Here is a 23,974-nt window from a genome sequence, read left to right on the forward strand (position 1 = left end):
GGCAACAGAGTGAGGTGAGACTCTGTCTCTAAAAAAAAATTAATAATAATTTAAAAAAATAAACTGATACTCTTAATGGACTTGTGGATGGCAACTCATTTCAGAGTAGGATGATTTGAACCAGGTGAGTGGAAAAGGATAGTAATACAAATTTTTTAAAGTTGGGGGCATATGAAGACCTTAGGGTATAAATAAGCTAAGACCAGCTTCCTACATTGCTCAGGCCTGTGTCCTTGAGTCCCTTGGTGGCAGCCCCTTTCCTTCTCTGTGCTGTAGCAGAGTGTCCACCTTCCCCTGCCTGGACTGGTCCTGGACCAGTGGAGGTCCTCACGACCTCCCTGGGTAGCAGCTTTCCTTCCGCTGTGCAGAACAGTTCCCGTGCTGGGTCAGCATGGCTCCCAAATCTCCGAAAGGCCGGTCAGAGGTGGGTCTTTTTGTTTGAAAGCTTCCAGCTGAGTATCTGTCCTCCTGCTTGGTCCACCAGGAACTCATTTTGCTCACATCTCAACAGTGCACGTGGGAGCATTTGTCTTGATGGCCTCGGAGATCATTCTGGCACCAGATTCCCCAATGTGATTTCCCTGGAGACTGGAAGAGAGGGGTTAGGGCAGGGCTCGGAGCCTGCAGGTTCTCCCTAGCAGAGTGGGCCAGCACTGTGGAAAGGGCAGAACTCTGCTCCCAGGACCGCTCCCACGGACAAGGCTCATGGTGGCTCCCTCTTAGACTGGGTTTCCCTGAAGAGCTGCTGAGGGGCCTGGGCTCAGCTGGCTCCTGGAATTGGGCAAAAGGCAGGGCCTGACCTGGGAGCAGTTCTGAGGGTGAGCAGGAAGGGCAGAAGCTGCCAAGCCGCACTCACTTGATGTGCTGGAGCTGGTGGTTTCCAGACAGTGCAGTGGCGATGCATATTGCCCCGTCCATCCCCAAGGAATTCTCTTGAAGACTAGTCAGAGAGAAGATGGAGACACCCGAGGAAGCAACACTGCATCATCTTGTGGGAGCAGCAAAGAGGACCAGCAGTTCTGGGGCTGGTTTGTCCATAGGCGCCATGGCAACCGCTAGGTGGCAGTTGACCCTTGAGACTGGCGTCTACAGGTAGCCAGGTTGCCCCACCCAAATGCCATGGAGGATGTAAGACTGTAAATGCAGATGTTATGTGACTGACTTCTGACTTAGGCAGAAGAAACAACCTAACTGCAATGGGATGTGGATTATAATGATCAGACTAGTGGGAATGATTTATTATATATTCAGAAGGAAGTAGCTACAGAGGAGATGAGAGGGACGTTTTATCCCCTGGAAGACCCAGCAGAGAATTTTGCTGCCCTGGGACGCCAGTTGGTCTCTACAACCACTTACTTGAGTCTTCGGAGACTTGAATTTATCTTCAGAGCACTGGCCAGGGCTTTGGCTCCGGCCACCCCGATGGCGTTTCCTCTCAAGCTGTCAGGAAAAACAGGAAACCTAAGGTAAGGGGACAGGCTGAGAGGTGATAACGATACCTCTTCAGGTGGGTGTGGGGTTATTTGGTGGCGGAAACAGACTTCCTGGTCACGGGTTAGGGTTGCTGTTTCCTCACTCCCCAACGAAAGAACAAAGCTGGGCTCTAGGGAGCAGGGCACAAGGGAAGGGGGTGGCTGGCCCAGCTTTGGTGTCTTGTTGGAGCCCTCGTCCTCCCTTCCATTGCAGATGGAAACCTGGGCCACGGCAGGAGAGGCAGCACCCCAGGCACATGTCCCAGTGCCCTTAGCAAGAGCAGGGATGACGAGGACACACCAAGCCCCTACCCTAGGAGTTTAGATCTCAGAAAACAAGATTGGTGGGTAGGGGCCCCCTAGACAGGGCCTCCAGATAAGATCAGCCTGGGCAAGGCCAAGTGGTAGAGCAGGAACTTAAAGAGAGGATGGCAAACGGCAAACGGCAGTGACTCTGAGAAAGGGTGTGAGGTGGGAACGGGGAAGCTGGGCTGGCCTACTTGATCTGAAATGAGATCATTAAAGTGATTTGAGTTGCCATGTAAACTGGTTTTTTCCCCAGATCCATTTCAAATCAACAGCTTGGTTTTCCTTGGTCAAAAGATGTAGCTGCAGAACGGAATACTTACTCGAGAATCTCCAAGGTTCTGTTCTCAGCCAGGGCTTCCCCCAGCGCCTGGGCCCCAGCGGCGCCGATGGAGGCCACCTGCAGACTGACGGGTGGTGCGGTCAGCTGGGCGGCCACCCAGCCCCCGCGCCTGCCCTGAGCCCCGTGCCCTCCAGACTCCCCCCTCACTGTCAGCACTCCTCGACGTAGGGCTGAAAGTGGAGAAATAGCACTGGGCGTAGTCGGCCGGTGGCCTGTCCAAACGCGGCGTCTCCTGCCTATGCTGACGCCTAAGACAGATCTGGATGCTAAGGACACAGGAAACAGAGCTGGTCTCCTGGGAAGGTTGGGGGAGAATGCTCACTGTACCCTTAATTATTACTATCTAGATGTTTGATTTCCCAATTGCTAATATTAATATTTCCTATAATACTAGGGAAGTCAAACACACCTCCCTTGACTTGCAAACAAAACCACGTTTAGCATGAGAAGATGGTGAAGGGGCCGGCTTCCTGGGCTGCCGTGCACAAGCACTTACTAGAGAGCAGTGAGGGCTGTGTTTGCCTTCAGCGCACTGGCCACCGCGGACGCTCCCTCATCCCCAATGGCATTCTCCTGTAAACTGGACACAGAGCATGACCCTTTCAGGTACATGGGACGCCAGGAGCATTCTAGCAAGGACCTGCCGGGCTTGGACCTTCCAGATCTGACGACACACACCACAGACACACGCTCCCGGGGCCTCCCTGGGACAACTGCCCCTCCTGTACGGCCACTATAGCCCATGGCCTCACAACTGACACGCACAGGGGTTTGGGGTCCGCATAAGTCTGAACCGTCAGAGGCAAGCAGAAAAGGGACACATGAAAAGTACTGTCAACAGGGACTTGGGACAAAAACAGGGTATGCTTTTCAAAGCCAAGCAGAAAATTAAAGGCCTCAATTCCTGGGCTATTTGTACTAGTCTGGGTTTTACATCTTTTTCCCCCTCTCCCAAATTGGAGGAAAATAGCAGGCCTGGAGCAGTAAATGATTGAGTTTAGTTCATGTGGACCTTGGCATGTTTAAGGGAGCAGTTTCCATTTGTGATTTTAGCAAACATCTGAGAGTGTCTGTGTGCTGGGTTCATGCAGTCAGCAGGCACCATTCTGCCCACTCAGTGGGGAGACGTGATTAAATGAGCAGTTACAGTAGGTCAAGTGCAGGCTACAGGGAAGACCATCAGTGTGTGGTTACAGATGGCTGCCCAGAAATAGGCTAAACCAAAGCCCAGAGGATAACGGGGGAGAGGGCCTGGCACATCTAAGGGACCCAAACAGATGGAGCTGAGTTCCTGGAGTGGAGAGACACGAGGCTGGGGAGGTGCAAAGGAAGCACCTCTGAAGGGGCCTCGTAAGCCACACTCAGGGGCTGTGCTTCACTCTGCAGGCGCCGGGCACCCAGGACAGGGACATTCACGTTCTGGAAAGGTCTCTGGCCACCAGTGTGAGAGAGGACGGACTGGTGTGGAGGCTGCTACAGGATGCAAGTGAGTGGTGCCCGTGGCCTGGATGGTGGCAGTGGGGGTGGAGGGCGGCGGGTGGGTGGGAGGGGCACCAGGAGGGGAATGGCCCAGACTTGGAGATGAATGGGGAGTGGGAGGTGAGAGCAGAGGCGATCTTTCCAGCTTGCACAGTTGGTCGGTTGGTTCCATTTGTGAGATGGGGAACCAAGAAGCAGGCCTGTGGGGGAGAATATGTGGGCGACTGCAGTACCTGTGAGATGCCTGAGGGGAGGTGTGCAGGGGCTCGGATGCAGGGTCTGGAGCTTGGGGGAGGTCATGGGAGCCCTGGGGGAAGAGGAGAGCTCCCAGAAGAGAGACGTGATGGTGTAGGACAGAACCCTGCAGAACCCCAGCACTGAGGAGTCAGACAGAGAAGCAGAGTGAGGAGGGCCAGCCAGAGAGGGGATGTCCTGGAAGCTGAAGGAGAAGAAACTGTGGTCAGGTGACAAGCAGGTGAGGTTCAGAAGGTTAAACCGGGCATGACCAGGTGACTCGGCAATGTCGCTCCCAGGTGTATCTACCCAAGAGAAATGAAAGCTCGCGTCCACACAGACATTTGTGCACTAATGTTCGCAGCCGTGTCAGTCCTGGCAGCCGAAAAGTATCCATTGACTGATGAATGGATGAGTAAAACGTGTATCCACACCGTGGAAATGTGTCAGCCATATAAAAAAGTACTGATACAGGCTACAACGTGGATGAACCTTGAAAACATTATTCTAAGTGAAAGACCCCAGTCACAAAAGAACACATGTTGTATGATGCCATTTATATGAAATGTCCAGAATAGGAAAATCCACAGAGACAGTAGATTAGTGGTTGTGATGGTAGGGGGAGGGGAGAAGGGGGAGTGAGTGCGGATGGGTACGGGGTTTCTTTTGGGGGTGATGAAAATGTTCTAAAATTGTGGTGATGGTTGCGTAACTGAATATACTAAAAACCAGTGAAATTCATACTTTAACTGGGTGGATTATATCCTAATAAAGCTGTATACATATGTGTATATATATATATATGTATTTTACAAAGCACGTGAGGACTGAAATGTGCCCACTGGCCTTAGGATAAAGGTGGCTGTGTGCCGAAGGCCACAGGTCTGAGCCCTGTGTCTGGCGGGCACCAGGTTTCCAGAACCCCGCTCCGCGCAGCCCCTGGGGGCACCATACTCACTCCAAGCTGGTCAGGCTCCTGTTGAGCTGTAGTGCTTGTCCCAGGGCCTTGGCAGCGCCGGCCTGGATGAAGTTCCACTGCAGGCTGGGCAGACACAGACACACATGACCAGGTGCCTCAGGCAGTGACAGAATTTCTGCCACCTCCTGAGGCTTGGTCCCCAGAGGGGCCACGTGCATGCTCTGGTTAGTGGTAGCCACAGGGACAGGCTCAAGTAAGGACTCTCCAGATGGCCCATCCTGAAGCATAGGACGCCCTGAGGCACAGCCGTGGGCACCCCGCTCCTAACACTTGTCTGTCTGGAGCAGCCTCAGGACTCGGAACTGCTGGAGGCAGGTGGGCCTGGGCAGGCCCCTGAGACCTTTGGGGGGTGCTCCACGGCCACACGGATCTATGCCTCATCGGTTTGGGTGTTGCCATGCAGCTCTGCAGAAGGGGATGGGGTGGGGCAGGGGGGCCGTAGACTCACTGAAGGGACGTGAGGGCACGGTTTTCTCCCACTGCCACCGCGATGGCCTGGGCACCCTGGTCGTGGAGGAGGTTGGCCGTCAGGCTGGGAAGAAGGAACAGGAGAAAGTGAGTGGGGCCCAACCATGAAGCCCTCTGCCTTGGTCACCAGGGAATCCAGACCACCCCCCTGCTCCCCCAGGACTGCGTTGTTCCTGCACCAGTGTCAGGGTTTTCGAGCTCATGTTTGTGCAAAACTTTCATTTGCCAGGCACGTGACCTGGACTGCTGTACTGAATGCTGGCAACAGCCCCGTGGGGGTGTCCCAGGCTCAGCTCAGTGGGTTTGATGACAGGGCACACAGCCAGGATGTGGTGGAGCTGCCTGCAGGACACACTGCCCAGTGGCCCCACATCCACTCGTCAGAGCTCCCCCCACGTGCTTGTCCACGCCACGAGGTGAGGCAGCGTGTTGCACCAGCTCGTCCTCGTGTGATTTATACACGAGAGGGGGGGCTTGTGTCAGAGTTGCCCCCAGACGCCGGGTCTCCTAGCTGACCCTCCCCCAGCCAGGCCCTTCTCCAGCCCTGTGGAATGGCAGCGGTGCTGAGGGCTCTGCCTGGCGCGGCCACTGGCGTAACTAGCCCTCAGGAGTCACCCTCACCACCACCACGTACTCCAGGTTCTCCAGGGTGCTGTTGGTGCAGAGTGCATGGGCAAGCGCCCGGGCTCCCTCGGGGCTAATGGAGTTTTCTCGCAGGCTAAGGAAAGAGAGAAGCCCCTGAGCTGCTGACCCGGCAGAAGTGGCCTCTGGCCAGAGACAAGCCCAGGTGTGTAGGCTGCTCGAAGCCCAAGAAACCTCAGGTGGGCCCTGGCCGTGAGCAGTGTGGGCGAGGCGTGAAGGGGCCTTTTCTAGCTGCCAGGCCCGATGGCTGGCCAGCCAAGCGTCCCCACTTTAGGACCATCAACTGTGCAGGGAAGTCCAGGAGGACGAGCACAGGACGACAGGACCTCAGGGAGGCTGGCCAGCATGCAGGGACGCCTGAGGGGCTTGTGTCAAGGAAGGGAGCAGCAGGATGGGCCCACTGAGGACTGCAGCTGTCCCCTGCCTCCCAGGAGAGCAAGAAGAGGGACAGGGTGCCGGGAAGCCTGCCTGGCCATAGATTTCCTCATAACAGGCTTCCCAGCACCAAGGTCCCTTTAGACCCCTGGTCAAAGGGACACCCTGGTTGGAGAGGGAGGCTAGGACTTACTTGAGGCTGAGGAGGGTCCGGTTGGTGCACAGGGCCGCCATCAGCGCTGCCACTCCCGCGTCACTGATGGAATTACTCTGCAGGCTGCAGGTGGAGGACAGGGCACCCTTGGGAGGGCGGTCCCAGGACCCAGAGGGAGCCACCCGGTCCAGGCACTGGGTTCAACAGGGAGTTGGGGGGCCCCAGGGAGTTGCCACCCCACACTGCTCTCACCCCTCTTTACTCTCCCATCCCCCCACCTTCTAGCCCCTGCCAGGTCAGGGCAGGTAGGTTTAGCACGAGCCCTAAAGTTCAAACTCTGCCTTGATGTGGGTGGCTCCAAATGTCCTCGGCGTGGGGCGTTGGGTCTGCAGCCCCCAGAGAGAGGGGCACAGCAATGTCCCCAGTGTAGCAGCAACACCAAGTTCCCCTGTTCCCCACCAAGGCCACTGCCACCAGCTCCCTCTTGAGCCACCTGTGCCACCTACCCAAGGGCACTCGGAGTTTGTCTTTCTGAAAACTCCAGAACCAACCCTGCCTAGCTCCTGCTGTCCAGGGAAACGGAGCTGATCGGTGGGTGTGGGGCAGGAGAGACTGAGATGGGAATGTGCGCAGGTGGGTGTGGGGGGTCCTGGCAGGGAAGCAGCCCCTTTCTGGGACTGCCAGTCCAGAATGTGCTGCATGGAAAACCCGGGGTGAATCGCCACCCCCACAGGGCGGTCAGGCAGACTCACTCCAGGCTCTCCAGGCCCTGGTTCACCTTCAGGGCCTCGGCCAGGGCCTTGGTGCCTCCATCGCCAATGCTGTTACTGGAGAGCCTGCAAGAGATGGGACACGGGTCAGCTGGCCTCCTGCAGCAGCCGGGCAGGGCTGGGCCTGGGGATCGGGGCCCAGGGAAGCCTTCAGGGGAGGGCCGTCTCTGGCGTCTCAAGGATGCCCAGTGCACAGTCTGTTCTGCCTAAGGCCTATTGGCCCGTAGTCTCTGAAGGTGACTACCTGCTGTCTACGAGAGATTAGGCAGCAAAGTCCTTGACTCTCTGGCAAGGGCAGGGGGTGGGCAGGGTCAACCCTTTAGTGAGAAGTACTTGTGGTACTGTATGTGAAGATGGCCAGGAAATACTGTTTTCTTCTGCAAGCTGAAAAAGCAGTAAATGTGAGCTTGAGAAGGTGGGGCTCACCCAGTCCTGGGAATGTGGCTCTCCATTCCCCTGGTCCAGTGCTTTGGAGTCCAAAGCCAGCTAACCTTCACCCATACCTCCATCTACCCACCGACCAACCCATTTATTCATCCATCCACTGACCCAGCCAGCCACCCACCCACCTACCCACCCACCCATTCATCCACTGGCCCACCTAACCATCCATCCGTCCACCCCGCCAGCCAGCTAGCCACCCATCCATCCACGAATCTACCCATCCATCCATCCACCCAGCCAACCATCCAACCATCCATCCGTGCATCCTTCCCCATGCTCACAAATACTTATGCTGGGTGTGTCATTGTACTAGCCACTGAGCATGTGAATTTGGCCCTTCTGCATTTCTCACATGAGCTCCTTCAGATTCCTGTTCTGCTTCAGGGCATTTGCCATCCGCTGGGCTCCCACGGGCCCGATGGTGTTCTTCTGCAGGCTGTGTGAGGAGAGAGGCGTCCTTCAGCAAAGCTGGCCACGGCCATTCCCAGGCCAAGGACAGTCTGGGTTCAAGATCAGAGGTCAGAAACAACTAGGGTGCCCTCTCCATTTATCACACCAGGGGGACAGGGATCTTCTGGAAGGGTCTGGACTGTTGCCAGAGTGATGCTGGTGGGCTGACATTATTATGCAGAAGAGTCAGTGGCCAGGGAGCTGGGGCCCCTTTGTGAGGGGCTGGAGAGCAGAGCTCAGTGGGAGAGGTGATGCCCAGCAATCTCCCAAGCGGGGGCTTCCCTGGACAAGTCCCGCTGGCCCCTCACCCAACAGTCTGCCTCCACCACGAGACCCTAGGGACACCCTCTGCTTCAGTTCCTCTTCTCAAAAAGCTACTTCCTCTTATATGCAACCTGGTAGAGGGAGATGTTGCCAGGGAGCCCCTGTTCTCATCCTAGGACAGACAGGGCACGGCCTCTCCTGTGTGAGGCTAAATATAAATCTAAAAAATAATGTAATTTTCCCTGGTTCCAAAAACGCCAGAGATACCCCCATACACACACACCTTTTCTAGAATATTTCCTTGAGAAAACTTGAGAATGCAAATCCTTTCTCTGTCCCCTTGAGATGTGTATAAATCTTTTTAAAAAGCTAAATCATCCTCTTGCCAGTTTCCCAGCCAGGAATGTCTGTTGTAAGGGACTTGGAGTCATCTCTTTGAAACGTCAGGGAAAGATAGGGTCCCCGTCTCTCTGCCTCTGTGGGAATTAGCTAGGCACCTGGCTGGTTATGTGCCTGCATGTCATAAAGACATGAGAAGTTTTATTTTTCCTTTGGATAAAAGGAAGTAGGGAACACAGATGGCCACCCTAATTATCAGGTGAATTTAGGATGAACTATGTATGACAAACGGTGCTGCCAGGTCCTCTTGCTTGAGAACAGTTGTCATTTATCTTGAGAACGCCTGTGGGACGGGTCGTATCCACTCGGCTATAGACAAGGGTGACATTTCTTTCTGTCTCTGCAGTCTCATTGGCAGGTTGCCTGTGATGCATGCTGCAGTCAGTTTAATGCTTATTCAATAACAACACTGTTGTGTTCTTTCCTACATTTGCGGAGAGGATCTTCTGGCTTAGCAAGAGGTTTTATTTTTAATTATTTCCCCAGCACCTATTCTCTGGAAAAGCAGGAAGCATCAGGTTTTCCAGCGGCCATGCAGATGGGTCAGAAAGCCTTAGGACCCTGCCCCATCCACTCTTCCTTGCAGGAGACAGGCAGAGAGGCCCTTGGAGGAGGCAAGAAAGGGGAGAGAAGGGGAGGCGAGAGGGGGCGTGTCCACTCACTGCAGCACAGAGAGGGTCCGGTTGGAGGCCAAGGCCTCAGCCATGGACCTGGCACCGTCATCACTGATCGAGTTGCTCTGGAGGCTGCAGGGCAAGAAGTGGTGCACTCAGAGGTGGCCTGAATGCTCACCACCATGTGCCCCAGAGGCCCAGCCGGGCACAGCAGTGACCTCGGTGAGAAGGGGTTCTGACCACTACGTGCCCTCACTGCCGACCGTGAGGGAAGAACGGTCGCCCCTTCCCGCCACTTCCCAGGGCTTAAATTTTTCCCTGGGTTTCTAAGCACTTGCTGGCAACTAGGAACAAGGTGCCCATGCTCTTTGGGTAACAATGACAAGGTCATCAGTAGTCCTCATTCCAGCTAAAAGACACAGTACCCAAGTGTCAGCGAGCATATGGAGACATTGGAACCCTCACACTGCTGGTGGGAATGTAAAATGGTCCAGTCTCCATGGGAAACCTGGCAGCTCCTCAAAAGGTTAAACATGGAGTTACCACCTGACCCAGCAATTCCACTCCTAGGTTTATACCCCCCAAAAATTGAAAGCAGGGACTTGAAGACTTGTACATGAATGTTCATAGCAGCATTATTCATGGAGCCAAAAAGGTGGAGACAACCCAAATGTCCGTCAGTGGGTGAATGGATAAACTGCCGTCTGTCCACACGATGGAATATTATTCAGCCATAAAATGGACAGAAGTACTGACACAGGCTACAATGTGGATGAACCTTGAAAGCATTATGCTAAGTGAAGGAAGACAGACGTATAAGGCCGCATACTGTAGGATTCATTTATATGAAATATCCAGAATAGGTAGCTCAAGGGAGATAGGAAGCAGACTGGAGGCAGCCGGGGCTGGGAGGAGGGGAGAATCGGAAGTGACTGCTTATGGGTACAAGGTCTCCTTTAGGGGTGATGAAAATATTTTGGAACTAGATAGAGGTGATGGTTGCACAACATTGCAAGGTACTACATGTCACCGGACTGTACAGTTTAAAATGGTACATGTAATATGTGAATTTCATTTGGATACAAATAAAACTAGAACAGAACAGCAGTACCCACTCAACTAAGGATGGATACAACCACAGCCTCCTAAATGGGACACAGCAAACCACACCAAACCCTGGGTACCTTCTGGAAGACATCTCGGGGGAAAACTTTGACACCACGGCCTTGGAGCTCCCCGCCACCGGAGGACAAGAGGTTTTTCTAAGGGATGATTCTGCCTTTCCATCGCTGCGTACCCCACCCCACTTCTCGCTGCCCTGCTCAGGCCGACACACAGTCAAAGACGGGGGAACAGCTGAAACTTGGAAACTTGCTTAGGATGCAAGATCCACGGTGCCCAGTGGGATGGAAGCCGGTATCCCACACCCACCGGTCTGAGTCGCCTCCCACTCTATCAGTCACTGAGAAGAGGGTTTCCTGGGGGCAGCAGGACACATACCTCAGGGAGGTCAGAGTGCGGTTAATCTTCAGAGCGTCTGCCAGCGCCTTGGCCCCTTGTGGTCCAATGGAGTTACTGCGGAGGCTGGCGGAAGGAAGAGAGAAAGTACTGTTCTCTTTCCTCTGAGTCCCAGGGAGGGAAGGGGAACAGAAATGACACCGACCTTCACATCTATGATCCTTGGAGGGACTAAGCCAGGATTTAAGGTTTCACATTTAGTGGAACCAAGGCAGAGATCCTTGGATAGTGAACAAGGAAGGAGTTTCCCCGTGACGGGGAAAGAAGCAGGACCCAATGGGCTAGTGGACTTGGGCAAGCGTGGAGATGAGGATAAGCTAACCTCAGATTCAGGGCCCAAAATCTGGTGCTTTGCAGGGTGGGACTCAGCTGTCCTTCTGACCCACCCAGGAGAGCATGTGGGCCAGGGGTGGTCTCCCTGTGTCCTCCTCCTACAGGAGCCCGAAGACCTTGGAATCAGTTCCAGATGAAATCTGGGTATCATGCCCAGGCACAGCCTGGAGGCTGAATCCGGAGAATCAGGGAAGGAGGGATAAGACCCCAGTCATGTCAGGGGAGGGGAGGAGGCTTCCCAGGATGGCTCACAACTCTCCTGGTCCCAATGGTGAAGTTTGGCTTTTGGTGTCCTACTTACTCCAGAGAGGTCAGACTTCTGTTGACCAGGAGGGATCTCGCCAGAGCTTTGGCTCCTTTGTTACTGATCTGGTTCTCAGCCAAGCTGCCCAAGGCAAGGGAGAGGAGAGGTCATTTCAAACATATAAATCTCGTCACCTCTTCCTCTGCGCTCGTGATTAATACAGGCCTGACACAGGTGGAGATGAGGTGACTTCAGGAGCAGGATGCCAGACAATGGAAATCCCCTGGGCAGGGTAGGGCGAGAGTGGGCAGACAGACCCTCACCCTGGAGAAGGGTCCCAGGGAAAAGTTTGGCCAGAATCCAGCACAGCAGCTTCGACACCAATAACACAGCAGAGATGATTACAGAAGTCTGCCGTAGGGATGCCAGCCAGCCAGCCTGTGCTGGTAAACTGACTCTCAGGAAAAAACAAAGGACAAAACAACTGATGTGTATAGCATTTGCCTGTTTCCATGGTGTAAATACTACCCCCCTGGCCAATTTCAAGCATTCCCAGCTTGCAGATTTCCTAAAAATGTAACAATCTGCTCTCATGACCTGGTACTAACTAGTTCCAGCACACCACTCATCCCAGCCCCCGCTCTGGGGCAAAATGGCAAGTGGTAAAGTCATTATGAAACTAATTTAAAAAAACCCAAAACTGTACACCTGTTTCTTCCTTGAATGGGTAATGCCAGGAATTTGCTGGCAGATCAACTTAATGTTGCTTGATGTCTCAGAAACAGTAGCTGTTGAGGTTCTTGACAGTTTTGTAGGCATTTAGCCCATGGGATATAGTTATTCAACTTACTCAGTTACAATTACAATTCTCAAGCTGGATGAGGGGGACGAACTAGCTGGGCTTTGTCCTCTGGAAAGGCTGTGTCTCCCTGGTTTGCAAACTGTTCACCGAAATAGAGTCTCTTTTCTCCAAATTCCTGTTCAGAGAACTTTTGTTCACACCATTCATCCAAGCCATTTTCTATATAAATGTTCTCAAATTCTAAAGAGGCTATTTTCTCTCTAGTACTTTATAATATTTTATAAATATTATCTAATGAGCAGCCATGTGTGTTTTCTCAAGGGTGCCTTGGACATTTCAAACAGGGATATGGCATTGAGAACTGACCAGGGAGAGAGGTAAAGAAGAGCCTGTGGCCGTAGGGGAAATTTTTGGCTTCATTTGGGATAGTTTCTGAGCACTCCCTAGCTTCCTTTAAGCAAAACTAAAAGTTGACTATTTTGTCATGTGCTGAAAATGCTGGAGGCTCCCATGAAGGAAAAAAATATTAATAATGAGTTGTCATTATCATTTTTCTTATAAAGGAGTTACATTTGTGTCTTCTGCTAACAAGGCAAAAGTAATCCGGTTGATATTATAATGACTGGCCCTTACCCAGCGCTTCCTCCTGCCTGGCCTTCACAACCACCCTAAGAGGTAACTGCACTGAAGGACTAACCTTGCGCAAAGAAAGGTGTGGACCTTGCCCCTGGCTCCTAAGTGGGAACCTCTAAGCCCTTAGAATGTCCTGGCTGATAAGAATGTGTTTGTTCACCTGGGGGCCTTAGGCCACGCACAGTGTGATTTATGGTAGGGTTCTTGGGCCAAGCCATGTCAGCTTGCCCCCTGGAGGGGCTGTCAACTAAGGACAGCCATGCAAGTGGTCAGATATGTCTCTGTGACCAAACCCCCACTAAAAAATCCCGGACAGCAAGGCTCGGATGAGCTTCCCTGGTTGGCAGTATTTCCTGTTTGTTGTCACACATTGTTGCTGGGAGGAGTAAGCACTACTCCTCTGCTGGGAGAGGACAACCGGAAGCTCACTCACGCCTGGTCTCTCCTGGTCCCGGGTCCTTGTGCCTTTTTCTTTTCCTGATTTTAATCTATGTCCTTTCAGGTAATGAATCGCAAACATGATTCATTATACCAAGAGTATAATGGTGTTTCTGAGTTCTGAGAACTTCTAGCAAATTGTCGAACCTGAGGGTGGTCATAAGAACCCCCAGAGTCACCCTGGTAACCCCATTTTTACCCCAGGTGATTTGCTCAAGGGCACACAGAGCCCATAACTCTAACCGCTATCCTCAATGACTGACTCTTGTTTCCAACTCAGTCTAAGTTGTTGACTGAGATAATGATGATTTCAGAACCTGGAGGCTGTGTGAGGATGAAAAATTACTCCCTGGGCTTGTTCTCCACTCTCGCCTCCCTCAGTCCCCAGCAGCCACCCTCAGAACGTCGCATCGATTCAGCTACAAGCCAGCGCCTTACTCACATCCAGAAATGTTACTCCAGGAGAGATTTTGTAAGGGCATAGGTCATTGTATGAACTTTTGTCTAATCACAACATTAAAGATGTCGCTTTTAAGTTAAAAATTATTTAAACTAATTTAGACTTAAATGTTAATTAAATTTTTTAATTCAAATTTTTAATTTGAATTAAAAATGCAATCCTGTGCCCAGAATGCTGTTTGACAACAGACGTTGAGAAGAGCTTAGAGACGCTCATGCCGCTGCTACGTCAGCACATACAGTGCTGGAGAGATGCTTCCACGTCCACAACAGCGTCCGGTCATTTCCTTCTTACAGATGAGGTACCTGAGCCCCTGGCACTTTCTGGAATGGGCAGAAACAAGCAGGCTGCATCCTGAGGCACCCACTTCAAAGATACCTCTCCTCGAAGGCGCCAATGGCCAGGTGAGCAGAGAGGGAGGATGATGGGGAGGGGGCTCCACACCTCTCAAGACAGGTGGGCACCCTAGGGGGCTCCGAGGTGGGCGCTACCTGATCTTCTGAATGCGACAGTCCTTCCCACTCAGCACACTGCCCAGCAAGTCCATCACGGGGTCCTGGAACTGGTTGGCGTCCAGCCTGGCAAAGGGGAGCAGTGACAGTGAGTTGGGTCCTACTGCCCACAGGCAGTGGAGAGGCCCCGGCCCAGGGTTGGCGTCTGCGGCAGTCACCCTCTGCCTCTCTCCTGCCCACCCCAGCACCCTTGCTGCAGCCGGGGGATCACTCAGCATGCCCACGTGCTCGGACCATTCTCCCAGAGGGGGCGGGAGGTGGGGTGCCCGTGAGCCCTGCGGTTCTTGTCCAGAGGCATCTTTTCTGCTGGCTGTCGTCCCAGCAACCCGCACACTGCATGCCTCTGCGGGACACCGTTTGCGAGCTCTTCCACTTCTGAGGGCCCCCACGCCGCTCTCAGTCCCGAGGCCCTGAGGCCCACGTCCTGGCCTGCCCGCTCGCCGAGGTGCAGGGCAGTGGACGGAGGACAGCTGAGGGCAGAGTTGGCTTCCGTCAGTCGGGATGGGTCGGGGTGTTAGGAATTGGATTGTGTCCCCCAAACAGATACATTGAAGTCTTGACCCCCAGCACCTCAAGCATGTGGCCTTAATTGGAAAGAGGGTCGTTACAGATGTAATTCTTTAAGATAAGATCACACAGGAGTAGAGCAGGCCTGCAATCCGGTGTGATGGTGTCCTTTTAAGAGAGGACAGTTCTGTCTTAAGACAGACACAGGGACAAGACAGTATGTGACACAGAGAGAGGCAGGGAATGGAGCACTGCTACTACAGTACCAGAACTAGAGGCAAGGAAGGACTGTCCCCTGCAGGTGTCGGAGGGAGCGCAGCCCTGCCGACACCTTCATCTCAGACTTCCGGCCTCCACAATTGTGAGAGAACAAATTTTTGTTGTTTGAAGCCACTGACTTTGTGGTCCTTTGTTAAGGCAGCCCCAGCAAACGGACAGAGAAAGGCGTGGTGAAGGTAGGAACATCCAGGTCCTTCTCTCTCCCCTGCCTCCCGCATCCCCTCGACCCACGCGGCACCCACCTGAGGCTCTGGCAGTACAGCAGCTGGGGCAGCAGGCTCTGGAGGACGCCCTGGCTGAGGCACAGGGACAGGTTGGCCTCCTGAGCGCAGGCATCAGACACTTGCAGGAGGTAGGCCAGGGCGGCCCGGTGCAAAGGGCCGCTCAGCCCGGCCAGGGCCCCGCTCTCCATGGCCTCCTCCAGGCTGCGGGCCAGCTCCATGTGCCGCAGCTCGTGCAGGCAGTGCAGGATGTTGACCGTCCGGGCACAGACCACGGCGTCGGGGCGCAGGCAGCCCTGCAGCAGCTCAGCCGCCTGGGCCCGGTAGCCCTGGTGCTCGCCTGGGGCCAGCAGGGAGCCAGCTAGCAGGGCGTTGACCCTCGGAGACAAGAGGCCCGAGAGGAAGCGCAGGAACACGTCCAGCCTCCCGTCCTCAGCCTGCATGGCCCGCTGGGCTGCGCTCCTGAAATGCGTGAGGAAGCCCAGCCTGGGCCAGGACACGCCGCTCTCAGTGAAGAGGTCGAAGATGGCCTTCTTGGATGCGCCATAGTAATACATGGCTGCCACAAACTCCTGCAGGGACAGGTGTGTGAAGCAGTAGGCGGCTGAGGAGGCCAGGGTCTCCTCCCGCTGCAGGAAGCAGCTGCACAGGGCCCCCTGCAGCAGAGCGAGGTCCACACCCAATGCCTTCATGTCCTGCTCATAAAACACGTACTTCTTCTTGACCAGCCCGTGGAAGGCCAGCCGGCCTAGCGTCCCCACCATCTTGCGGCCGCCGTGGGCCACCTGCTCAATCCGAGGGCTCACCTTGCCCTTTTCCTGCCCCTCCCCGCTGAGGGCCATCCTCAAGTACCAGGAGTACAGCTCACACAGGGTCCTGGGAGGCCACAGCTCTGCGTCCTGGGGCCCCGGCCTGTTGCGGCACAAGTAGCCCAGCACCGACCCCGCGAGCCTGCAGAAGGCTGGGACGGTGCACATCAGGTACAGCGCCCTGTCGGCCCGCACTTGGCTCAGGACCCAGCCCGAGAGGGTCTGGTCCTTGGGAAACATCTGCTCCAAACACAGTCTGATCTCCTCCTCCGTAAAGCCCCGGATCTCAGTCATCCGGTCCACCAGGCCCCCCGGGATCTGGCCAGCCGCACTGGGACGGGAGGTGATCCAGACGGAAACTTCCGGGAAGAGGTTGCCGCGGATAATGTTGGTGATCAGGTGGTCCACCTGGATCTCCCTCCTGGGGTCTGTGCAGGCCACAGTGTTGGAGAAGTCCAGAGGCGTCTTACACTCGTCCAAGCCGTCCAGGATCAGGAGGACCCTGGTGGGGGCTGCTAGCGCCAAGCTGGGCTCCCCGACGTGCGGGAAGGCAGAGCGGACGAGCCTGTCTGCACACAGCTTCTCGTGGGTATTGAGATCCCGGAAGGTCAAAGGCAGCACCAGTGAGAAGTCCTTGCCGACCTGCCCTCGGGCCCAGAGGCGGACAAAGTGCCTCACCAGGGTGGTCTTGCCCATGCCGGCCACCCCGATGGTGATGGAGACACGGGGCGGGATGGACACCCGGGAGAGAGGCAGGAAGAGCCTGTCCAGGGCGATGGCCCTGGCAGGGCGCCAGCGCCCGCGGGTGGCCTCCACCTGTGTGAAGTCGTGCTCCCTCAGCTGCAGGTCGGTGAGGCCCTCCACCAGCAGGAGGGTGGGAAGCCTGGACGAGGCCCTGCCCAGCACCAGGCTGCCTCCCGCCCTGCTCAGCAGGGCCTCTCGGTGCCTCTGTATCCTTGAGTCTGCGGGACAGAGGCCAGGGGGGAGGGCGGGGTCAGGGAAGGGTAGAGGGGAGAGGGCCAGGGTAGACCCCTCTGTGGCCTCCCAAGCCAGTCCTACCGTTGCTGTGGGGCCCCAACAGGGAGTCCGGCGTCCTGTCAGGGGTCTGTGGGGTCTGGGAGCCCTGACCGCCCTTCCCGGCCAGCAGGTCCATGAGGGCTTTCACCTGCTCGGCTGGGGAGCCAGTGCCATGGCCCTGGCCAGCCTCCCCGCCCGTCCGCACCTCCTGCTTCCTCATGGAGTCTAGGATTAGCGCCAGGAGCTGTGAAGAGAGGGCCCGACTCTGCTGTCTGCTGCCCCTACTCAGTGGCCTGAGATGGGTGAGTGAACCCCCAGGAATGGGGCCGGGGATCCTCCCCTTCCACCTTCTCCAGCCTGCAGGTGGCCCACTGGCCTGGCTTCCGAGAAGGGGCTGGAAGGGCAGTTTGTTTCCAGATGATGAAACAGTCACAAGGAGGCAGGGGCCAAGTGGATAGTAACTGGGGCTTTGGGCTCGCACCCTGGCCCTGTCACTTACCAGCTGGGTGACCCTGGGCAGGCTGTATCACCGGTCTGTGCCCTGGTGTCTTCATTTGTGACCTGGAAATGGTGATGAGGTTACGAGTAGATTCGCTCAAAAGGAGGGAGGAACAAAAGAAGCTAGTCTGGGAGACTACATCGCACGATTCCCACTAACATTCTGGAAAAGGCAGAATTATAGAGACATAGAGCCAGTAATGAGGTCAGGGGTCGGGTGGAGGGGCTGGGAGTGGAGACAGAGCATCCTTAGGATAGTGACCCTGCTCTTAGGGTAGTAACCACTGCTAATGGTGGATAGGCATCATTATGTGTTTGTCCAAACCCACAGAATGTGCAGCACCAAGAGTGAACCCAAGTGTAAACCCTGGACTTGGGGTGATAGTGAAGTGTCAGTGCAGGTTTCTTGATTGTAACAAATGGACCACACTCGGTGGGGGATGTTGATAGTGGTGGAATTTGGAGGGGTCACAGGCAGAGGGTATAAGGGAAATCTCTGTACTTTCCCATCAATTTTTCTGTAATCCTAAAACTTCTCTGAAAAGTAAAGTTTGTGAATCAGAAAAGAATAGAAAGGAGGAGAAGTTGAAAGGGAGGGAAAGCTACTTCTCAGAGAAGCTGCGCTGCTGCTTTTCTTGCTATTTTCCTGGGGTCTCCCAGGAGTGTGGAGGCTCCTGGCCCATGGGCAGTGCTGTTTGCTGCTGGGGACAGTGGCTCAGATGCTAAGAGGCCAAGCCACGCTCAAGGCCCACCCATTCACATTCCTTTGCCTCCTTGTTGCCAAGATTGGTCATCCCCCTCTGCGACCCTCCTGTAGCCAAGGCAGACATGGAGTACCCCATGTGCACTCCCACCTCCTCACTGGGTGTGCAGGCCACAGCAGCCCCTCTAGAAGGGCCCTGGGAATCGGGTGGGAGCTGGCCATCTGTCGTCCATGGTTCTGGGAGAGAAAACACGATGTGTAGCCAGGAGAGATCACGGCCCACTGTTGCTGATGGCAGCCCTGCATTCAAAAATGACCCCAGATGTTGTCACTGCACAGAGAAACACATCAGACATATACTGTCCAGCCCTTCAGTTTTCTGGTTCTCAGTGTTTAGCTTAAGAAGACTCACACTAGACAATATCAAGACTTATTACAGAGCTGTAGGTATTGGCACAAGAATGGACAAGTAGACCAGTGCAATAAAATAAAGGGTCCCACACATGATTTACAAATGGTTCCACTGCCATTCAGTGGGAAGGATGGTCTTTGCAATAAATTTTGCTGGGTAATAAGATAAATAAGTAAAATGAACCTTGACCCCTACCTCACACCATAAATAAAAATTTGAGCTGGATTATAGATCTGAATATGAATGCAAACACTATCAAGACTTTAGAAGAAAATACAGAAGAATATCTTTATTAACCTGGGCTAGATAAAACCTAAACACAAAAGCACTAACCATAAAAGTAAAGAATTAGGATTCATTAAAATTAGGAATGTCTATTCATTAAAAGGCAGCATTAAGAGGATGAAAAAGAAAACCAGACTAGGATATATCTGAGATATATGTATATATATCTGCATCCCAAATACATTAAAAAGTGCTTACAAATCAATAAGAAAAAGCAGCTCAATAAAAAAAGAAGACAAAAAATTTAATAGATACATCACCAGAAAGAATATCAGTCATCAGAGAAATGCAAATTACAATCACTTTGGAAAATGTTTGGTTGTAATAAAGGAAATGTGCATATTCTCTGTGACCCAGCAGTTCCCCTCCTGAGCTAAAATGAGTGTTTATGTCTAACAAAACACAGGTAGCAAAATGTTCCTAATAGCTTTATTCCTAATATCCGAAAAAAGTAGAACCAACCAATATTCATCAACAATAGCATGGGATATTTTTTTGATATGTTAATTCAATGAAATCCTATACAGCAATGAAAAAGAATAAATTACTGACAAGCTCAACAATATGGATGACTCTTGCAGACATAATATTGAGTGAAAGAAGTTTGACATGGAAGAGAACACACTCTGTAATTCCATTAATAGAGAGTTTAAATATCAGGCCAAACCAAGGCTCATCCCAGTGGCTCATGCCTATAATCCTAGCACTCTGGGAGTCCAAGAAGGGAGGATCACTTGAGGTCAGGAGTTTGAGACCAGCCTCAGCAAGAGTGAGACCCCATCTCTACAAAAAAATAGAAAAAATCAGCTGGGCATGGTGACATGAACCTGTAGTCCCAGCTACTCGGGTGGCTGAGGCAAGAGAGTCACTTGAGCCCAGGACTTTGAGGTTGCAGTGAGCTATAATGACACCACTGTACTCTAACCCAGGGGACAGAGCAAGACCCTGTCTCAAAAAAAAAAAAAAATCAGGTCAAACCAATCTGAAATGATAGAAGTCAAAATAGTGGGAGCGGTTTTAACATGGGGTGGGGCATGTAGGAGCCTTCTAGGGTGCTGGAAATTTCTATATATTGATCTGACTGGTGGTTACACAGAGTATACATATATGAAAAGCCATTGAGCTCACTTGACTACAGGTAAATTGTACCTCAATTTTAAAATATTCTAAACAATCTAAAAATCCAAACGTATGTAAGCCAAAATGAAGCAATGCTACTGCCGCCCTGTTAGTGCCAGAGGCCAGGGGACTAGGGTCTTCTGTGCTGCTCTCGGATGGGGTGATGTCAGGTCATGGCCCAGGGGTGGACACAGCCTGCTCTAATGGATGTCCGGATGCACCCACCAGGTGACACACCTGCTGCTGCCAGGGGTGGGGCAGCGGCTGGAGGAGGAGGGGCCGTGCCTCTCAGCCCTGGCAGGGCATTATCTGGAGCATTATTTTTTCATCTAATTTTTTTGAATTATAAAATATACATAACATAAAATTTACCATTTTAACCATTTTTAAATGTTCACACATTAACATTATTGTGTGACCATCACCACCATCCCTTTCCAGAACTTTTCCATCTTCCCAAACTGAAACTCTGTCCCCATCGGCTACTCACTCACTCCCTGTTCTCCCTCCCAGGCCCTGGCAGCCCCTGCTGTGCTTCCCGTGTCTGTGGATTTGACCTGTCCAGGTGCCTCACGTAAGTGCCATCACCCAGGATTTGTCCTTTTGTGTCTGGCTTCTCTCACTTAGCATACTGTCCTGTCCTCGAGGTTCATCCATGTGGTAGCAGGTGTCAGAATTTTATTCCTTTTTGTGGATGAATAATATTCCATTGCACGTGTCTACCCATTCATCTGAGTGATGATGGACGTTTGGGTTCTTCCTACCTTTTGCCTGTTGTGAATAATGCTGCCACGAGCATAGGTGTGCAAATACCTCTTTGAGACCTGCTTTCAGTTCTTCTGTGTATAAACCCAGAAGTGGAATCGCAGTGTCACATAGTCATTCTGTGGAGCACCGTTTTAAACAAACTGTCACTCAGCCTGACCACCCTGAGGTGTAACTGGCCGGGGATAGGGTCTTCACGTGGCTCCAGTTCTCTGATCACCAAGAACCACTGGACCAGAGGGAGGCTGGGAGAGGGACAAAAGAGGGACAGCGGTGGCAGAAGTGCAGGCTAGGGAAGAGGCAGGACACGTGTGGGCCTGGGAAGCGGGGCTCCCAGCGAGCACCCCTGCCTCTTTGGCCCCGCTGTTCTCTCAGGATTGGAGGTCAATGTTTCCTCTCGATCAGACACCCGTCTTTCCTGCCCCACTGACCTCGGGCCTAGGGTTGGCAGATTTAGCAAATTAAAATACAGGATACCTAAGGAAATTTCAATTTTAGGTAAACCACCCATTTTTTTAGTATAAGTATGTCCGTAAGTATTGAGATATACTAATACTAAAAAAATGGGTGGGTTATCTGAAATTCAGACTTACAAGGGCGTTCTGCTCAGGCCCGGCTCACATGCAACCCCCTCCCCACCTGGCTTTCAGCCTCGGACACTTTCTCCAAGGACAGAGGAGGAGGTGCAGGTGAGCCAACCTCGCAGCACTGCCACCTCCCGGGGCCAGCCCAGAGGCTGATGGGGGGTGGCTGTGACTGGCTGTGACCCCCACTGCCGACAGGCCTTGCACGCAGCCCCAGATGCCTCCCTTGCAGGCTGGAACCTATCACAGATCTCAGGGCAGGCTGAGGTCTGGAGGCCACAGACGCCGCCAGGGACGGTCAGATAGACCCTGCCTGGTACAAAAGGCTTCCAGGAAGCTGCAGGTTCTCCTGCAAGCCCAGCTTAAAGAGGGGAAGACTGAGGACAGATGGACTTTGCGTTGCCTAGGGGACCTGAAGGCCAGAGGTCACTCCACAGAGGGTGTGAGCTGTAGTAGGCAGGGCAAGGCCAGAGGGATGAGTGGGTGGCCACTGCTGCCTCCCTGAGCCTGGCATGTGCCACGAGGGCCCATCCCTGGAGCTTTGTCTGTGGGGGAGGCTGGATCTAAGTCCCTCCTGGTGTCAGTGGGCTCAGACAGACCCATCGCTCGGACTCAATGGTTGGGCTTCTGCTTCATCCCTGAGCAGATCCAGGTGCCAACTCACTCCTTGTGTCTGCCCATGAGGCCCGGGGGCCTCAGTCCTAGCCTGAGCCTGCTGGGCCCCTTCCCCAGTGGCCAGCCCCTGCTCTGTCCACCTGGGCGGCCTGTATCTCTGTCCACAGTTCCTTGTCGCTGCTCCGCTCCCAGAGGTCTGGAAATTCAGTAACTGAATGGCCCTGGCACCATCGTCTGTGATCAGACAGCCTTTCCGAAGAAAGGAGGTAGTGGTGCCTGCACCTCGAGATGCCACGCTCCTAACTACCCTGACCCCTGGAGTCCCAGTGGCAGGACAGCCCCAACCCTGGGGAGCCCAGCACCCCTGGGGCAGAAGAGGAGGTGCCCAGCCTTCAGCCTGTGATGGCCAAGAGTGAGCCTCTGGGCTTGGGGAACGCCTCCCGGGAGGGAGCATGGGGGCCCCAGGAGCCTGGCCACCGGGGAGGACCCATGGGGAGCACCCGCGCTGGCCTGCTCAGCAGACCTGTTCCGAGAGGCCTCCTGTGGCTGCTTCTCTCGCAGGATGATGAGCCTCATCTCAACAGGGCTGCGGCTGGGAGAGGCCCTGGGGCTGTCCCCGGCACGAGGCGGCATCGCAGGGCAGGCACCACAGGCTGGACCTGGAGCCGCCTGCACCGCCTCCCTTGGCCCTTATGACCTTTGGGGAGGGTCCTACGTTGTTACCTCCACTTCCAGGTGGGGAACTGAAGTCAGAGGCAGAGCCGCCCGCGGGGGCCCCGTGTGGGGATGGTGCCCAGGGCTGCTGGCTGCCCTGGGCTGGGGCTGCACATCCTGCCCACAGGCCTCCTGCTGCTTCCTGCTTCTGTCCAGCACTGGTCTCTGGGGAGCTGGGCTTTGTCCCCTGGGGCCTGTCCTGGGCTATCCTTGGGCACACGTTTGTGAACCAGTCCTGCCTCAGCAGCTCCCAGCACCCAGGGGGACACTTCCCTGGAGTCTCCCAGTCCCCTCCCCAGAGTAGCTCAGGCCTTAAAAGTCATTGTCCTCCCCTGCCCTGCACCGAGGTAGCCTGGACTCAACTTACCTCCCGGGCCTTGCTGCAGCTCCAGGAATGGCCATCTCTGCGTTCCTGGGCTCAGCCCAGCTCCAGCGGGCAGTGGTGGGACGTCCTGGGAGCCTCTGTGACAAGCCAGCTGGGCCCCAGTCAGAGTCCTCAGGATCAAGGATCAGGGGCTGGGGACAAGGCACCGCTGTCTGCTGTAGTCCCCACCGAGCCCACCAGCCGCCCTGCAGCTCGGGCTCCTCACCTCTTCCTGTGCGGGGCTCCACCTCAACCTTCCTTCCTGTCTGATTTCAAAAGCCAACAGCCTCACAGACAAATCAATGGGCCGGAGCTGCCTCGGCACCACTCTCTGGCTTTGTCACCACCCCCAGGTCAAAGTGGGGGGGGAGTGACACTGGAGGTCTTGATTCTGGGACCTGATGCTCAGGATAAAGTGGTGCAGCATCAAAGCTGTTGACACATAATCCTCTGTCCCGCCACAAAGGAAAGAGAGTCATCATCAGCGGGCAGCTGCTTTTAGGCGGGTGGTTGGGAAGTTCAGTGAGCGGCCCGAGGTCACGCAGCTAGAGGACAACCTCTGGGTGCTGTTACCCCTGTGGCCCTCCCCTCCCTGCTCCAACCCCTCCTGCTTTCCTTCTCTCCATCACCCACTGGCACCTTCTGACCCAGTGGCACCCCACAATGTCTTCCTGTGAGTCAAAGGGCCCCCAAAGGCAGGTCACCTGCACCCTGAGAGGAAATAGCAGCATGTGGCCGTTCCCGGCAGA

General features: G+C 54.2%; 1 protein-coding gene and 1 long non-coding RNA gene across 4 annotated transcripts; one reads left to right on the forward strand and one right to left on the reverse strand.

The window, feature by feature from the left end:
* On the reverse strand, positions 1 to 23,462 carry NLRC3 (NLR family CARD domain containing 3). Of its 3 annotated transcripts, XM_045542436.1 has the most exons (20): positions 23,229 to 23,462; positions 18,519 to 18,667; positions 17,666 to 17,727; positions 17,209 to 17,410; positions 15,362 to 17,111; positions 14,313 to 14,399; positions 11,546 to 11,629; positions 10,894 to 10,977; positions 9,442 to 9,525; positions 8,019 to 8,102; positions 7,205 to 7,288; positions 6,492 to 6,575; positions 5,916 to 5,999; positions 5,262 to 5,345; positions 4,793 to 4,876; positions 2,618 to 2,701; positions 2,102 to 2,185; positions 1,357 to 1,440; positions 857 to 940; positions 1 to 588 (listed from the first exon to the last, which is right to left on the reverse strand). In XM_045542436.1, exons 4-20 carry the CDS (start codon positions 17,384 to 17,386, stop codon positions 498 to 500), a joined length of 3,198 nt encoding a protein of 1,065 aa, XP_045398392.1. In that variant the 5' UTR covers positions 17,387 to 17,410; positions 17,666 to 17,727; positions 18,519 to 18,667; positions 23,229 to 23,462; the 3' UTR covers positions 1 to 497. The 3 variants fall into 3 exon arrangements, with proteins under 3 accessions (XP_045398392.1, XP_045398393.1, XP_045398394.1); XM_045542438.1 differs by lacking the exon at positions 1 to 588 and having other exon boundaries at positions 857 to 1,134; XM_045542437.1 differs by lacking the exons at positions 17,666 to 17,727; positions 18,519 to 18,667; positions 23,229 to 23,462 and having other exon boundaries at positions 17,209 to 17,453.
* Positions 35 to 4,376, forward strand: LOC123632314. Its single transcript, XR_006733335.1, has 5 exons — positions 35 to 424; positions 512 to 1,466; positions 2,516 to 2,727; positions 3,508 to 3,607; positions 4,134 to 4,376. It is a non-coding gene; the product is annotated as an uncharacterized LOC123632314 (long non-coding RNA).
* Positions 23,463 to 23,974: the final 512 nt, after the last annotated feature.

Source organism: Lemur catta, chromosome 2, assembly GCF_020740605.2.
Source record: "Lemur catta isolate mLemCat1 chromosome 2, mLemCat1.pri, whole genome shotgun sequence".
Lineage (NCBI taxonomy): Eukaryota > Metazoa > Chordata > Mammalia > Primates > Lemuridae > Lemur > Lemur catta.

Excerpts from the sequence above, each read along its gene's own strand:
- NLRC3 (XM_045542436.1), bottom strand. The coding sequence starts at position 17,386 with ATGAGGAAGCAGGAGGTGCGGACGGGCGGGGAGGCTGGCCAGGGCCAT. Across the intron at positions 6,576-7,204 it reads CAGGGCCTGGAGAGCCTGGA|CCTGCAGAGTAATTCCATCA; the intron begins GTGAGTCTGCCT and ends CTCCACCTGCAG. Across the intron at positions 2,186-2,617 it reads ACAGCCCTCACTGCTCTCTA|TCTGCAGGTGGCCTCCATCG; the intron begins GTAAGTGCTTGT and ends ACCACCCGTCAG.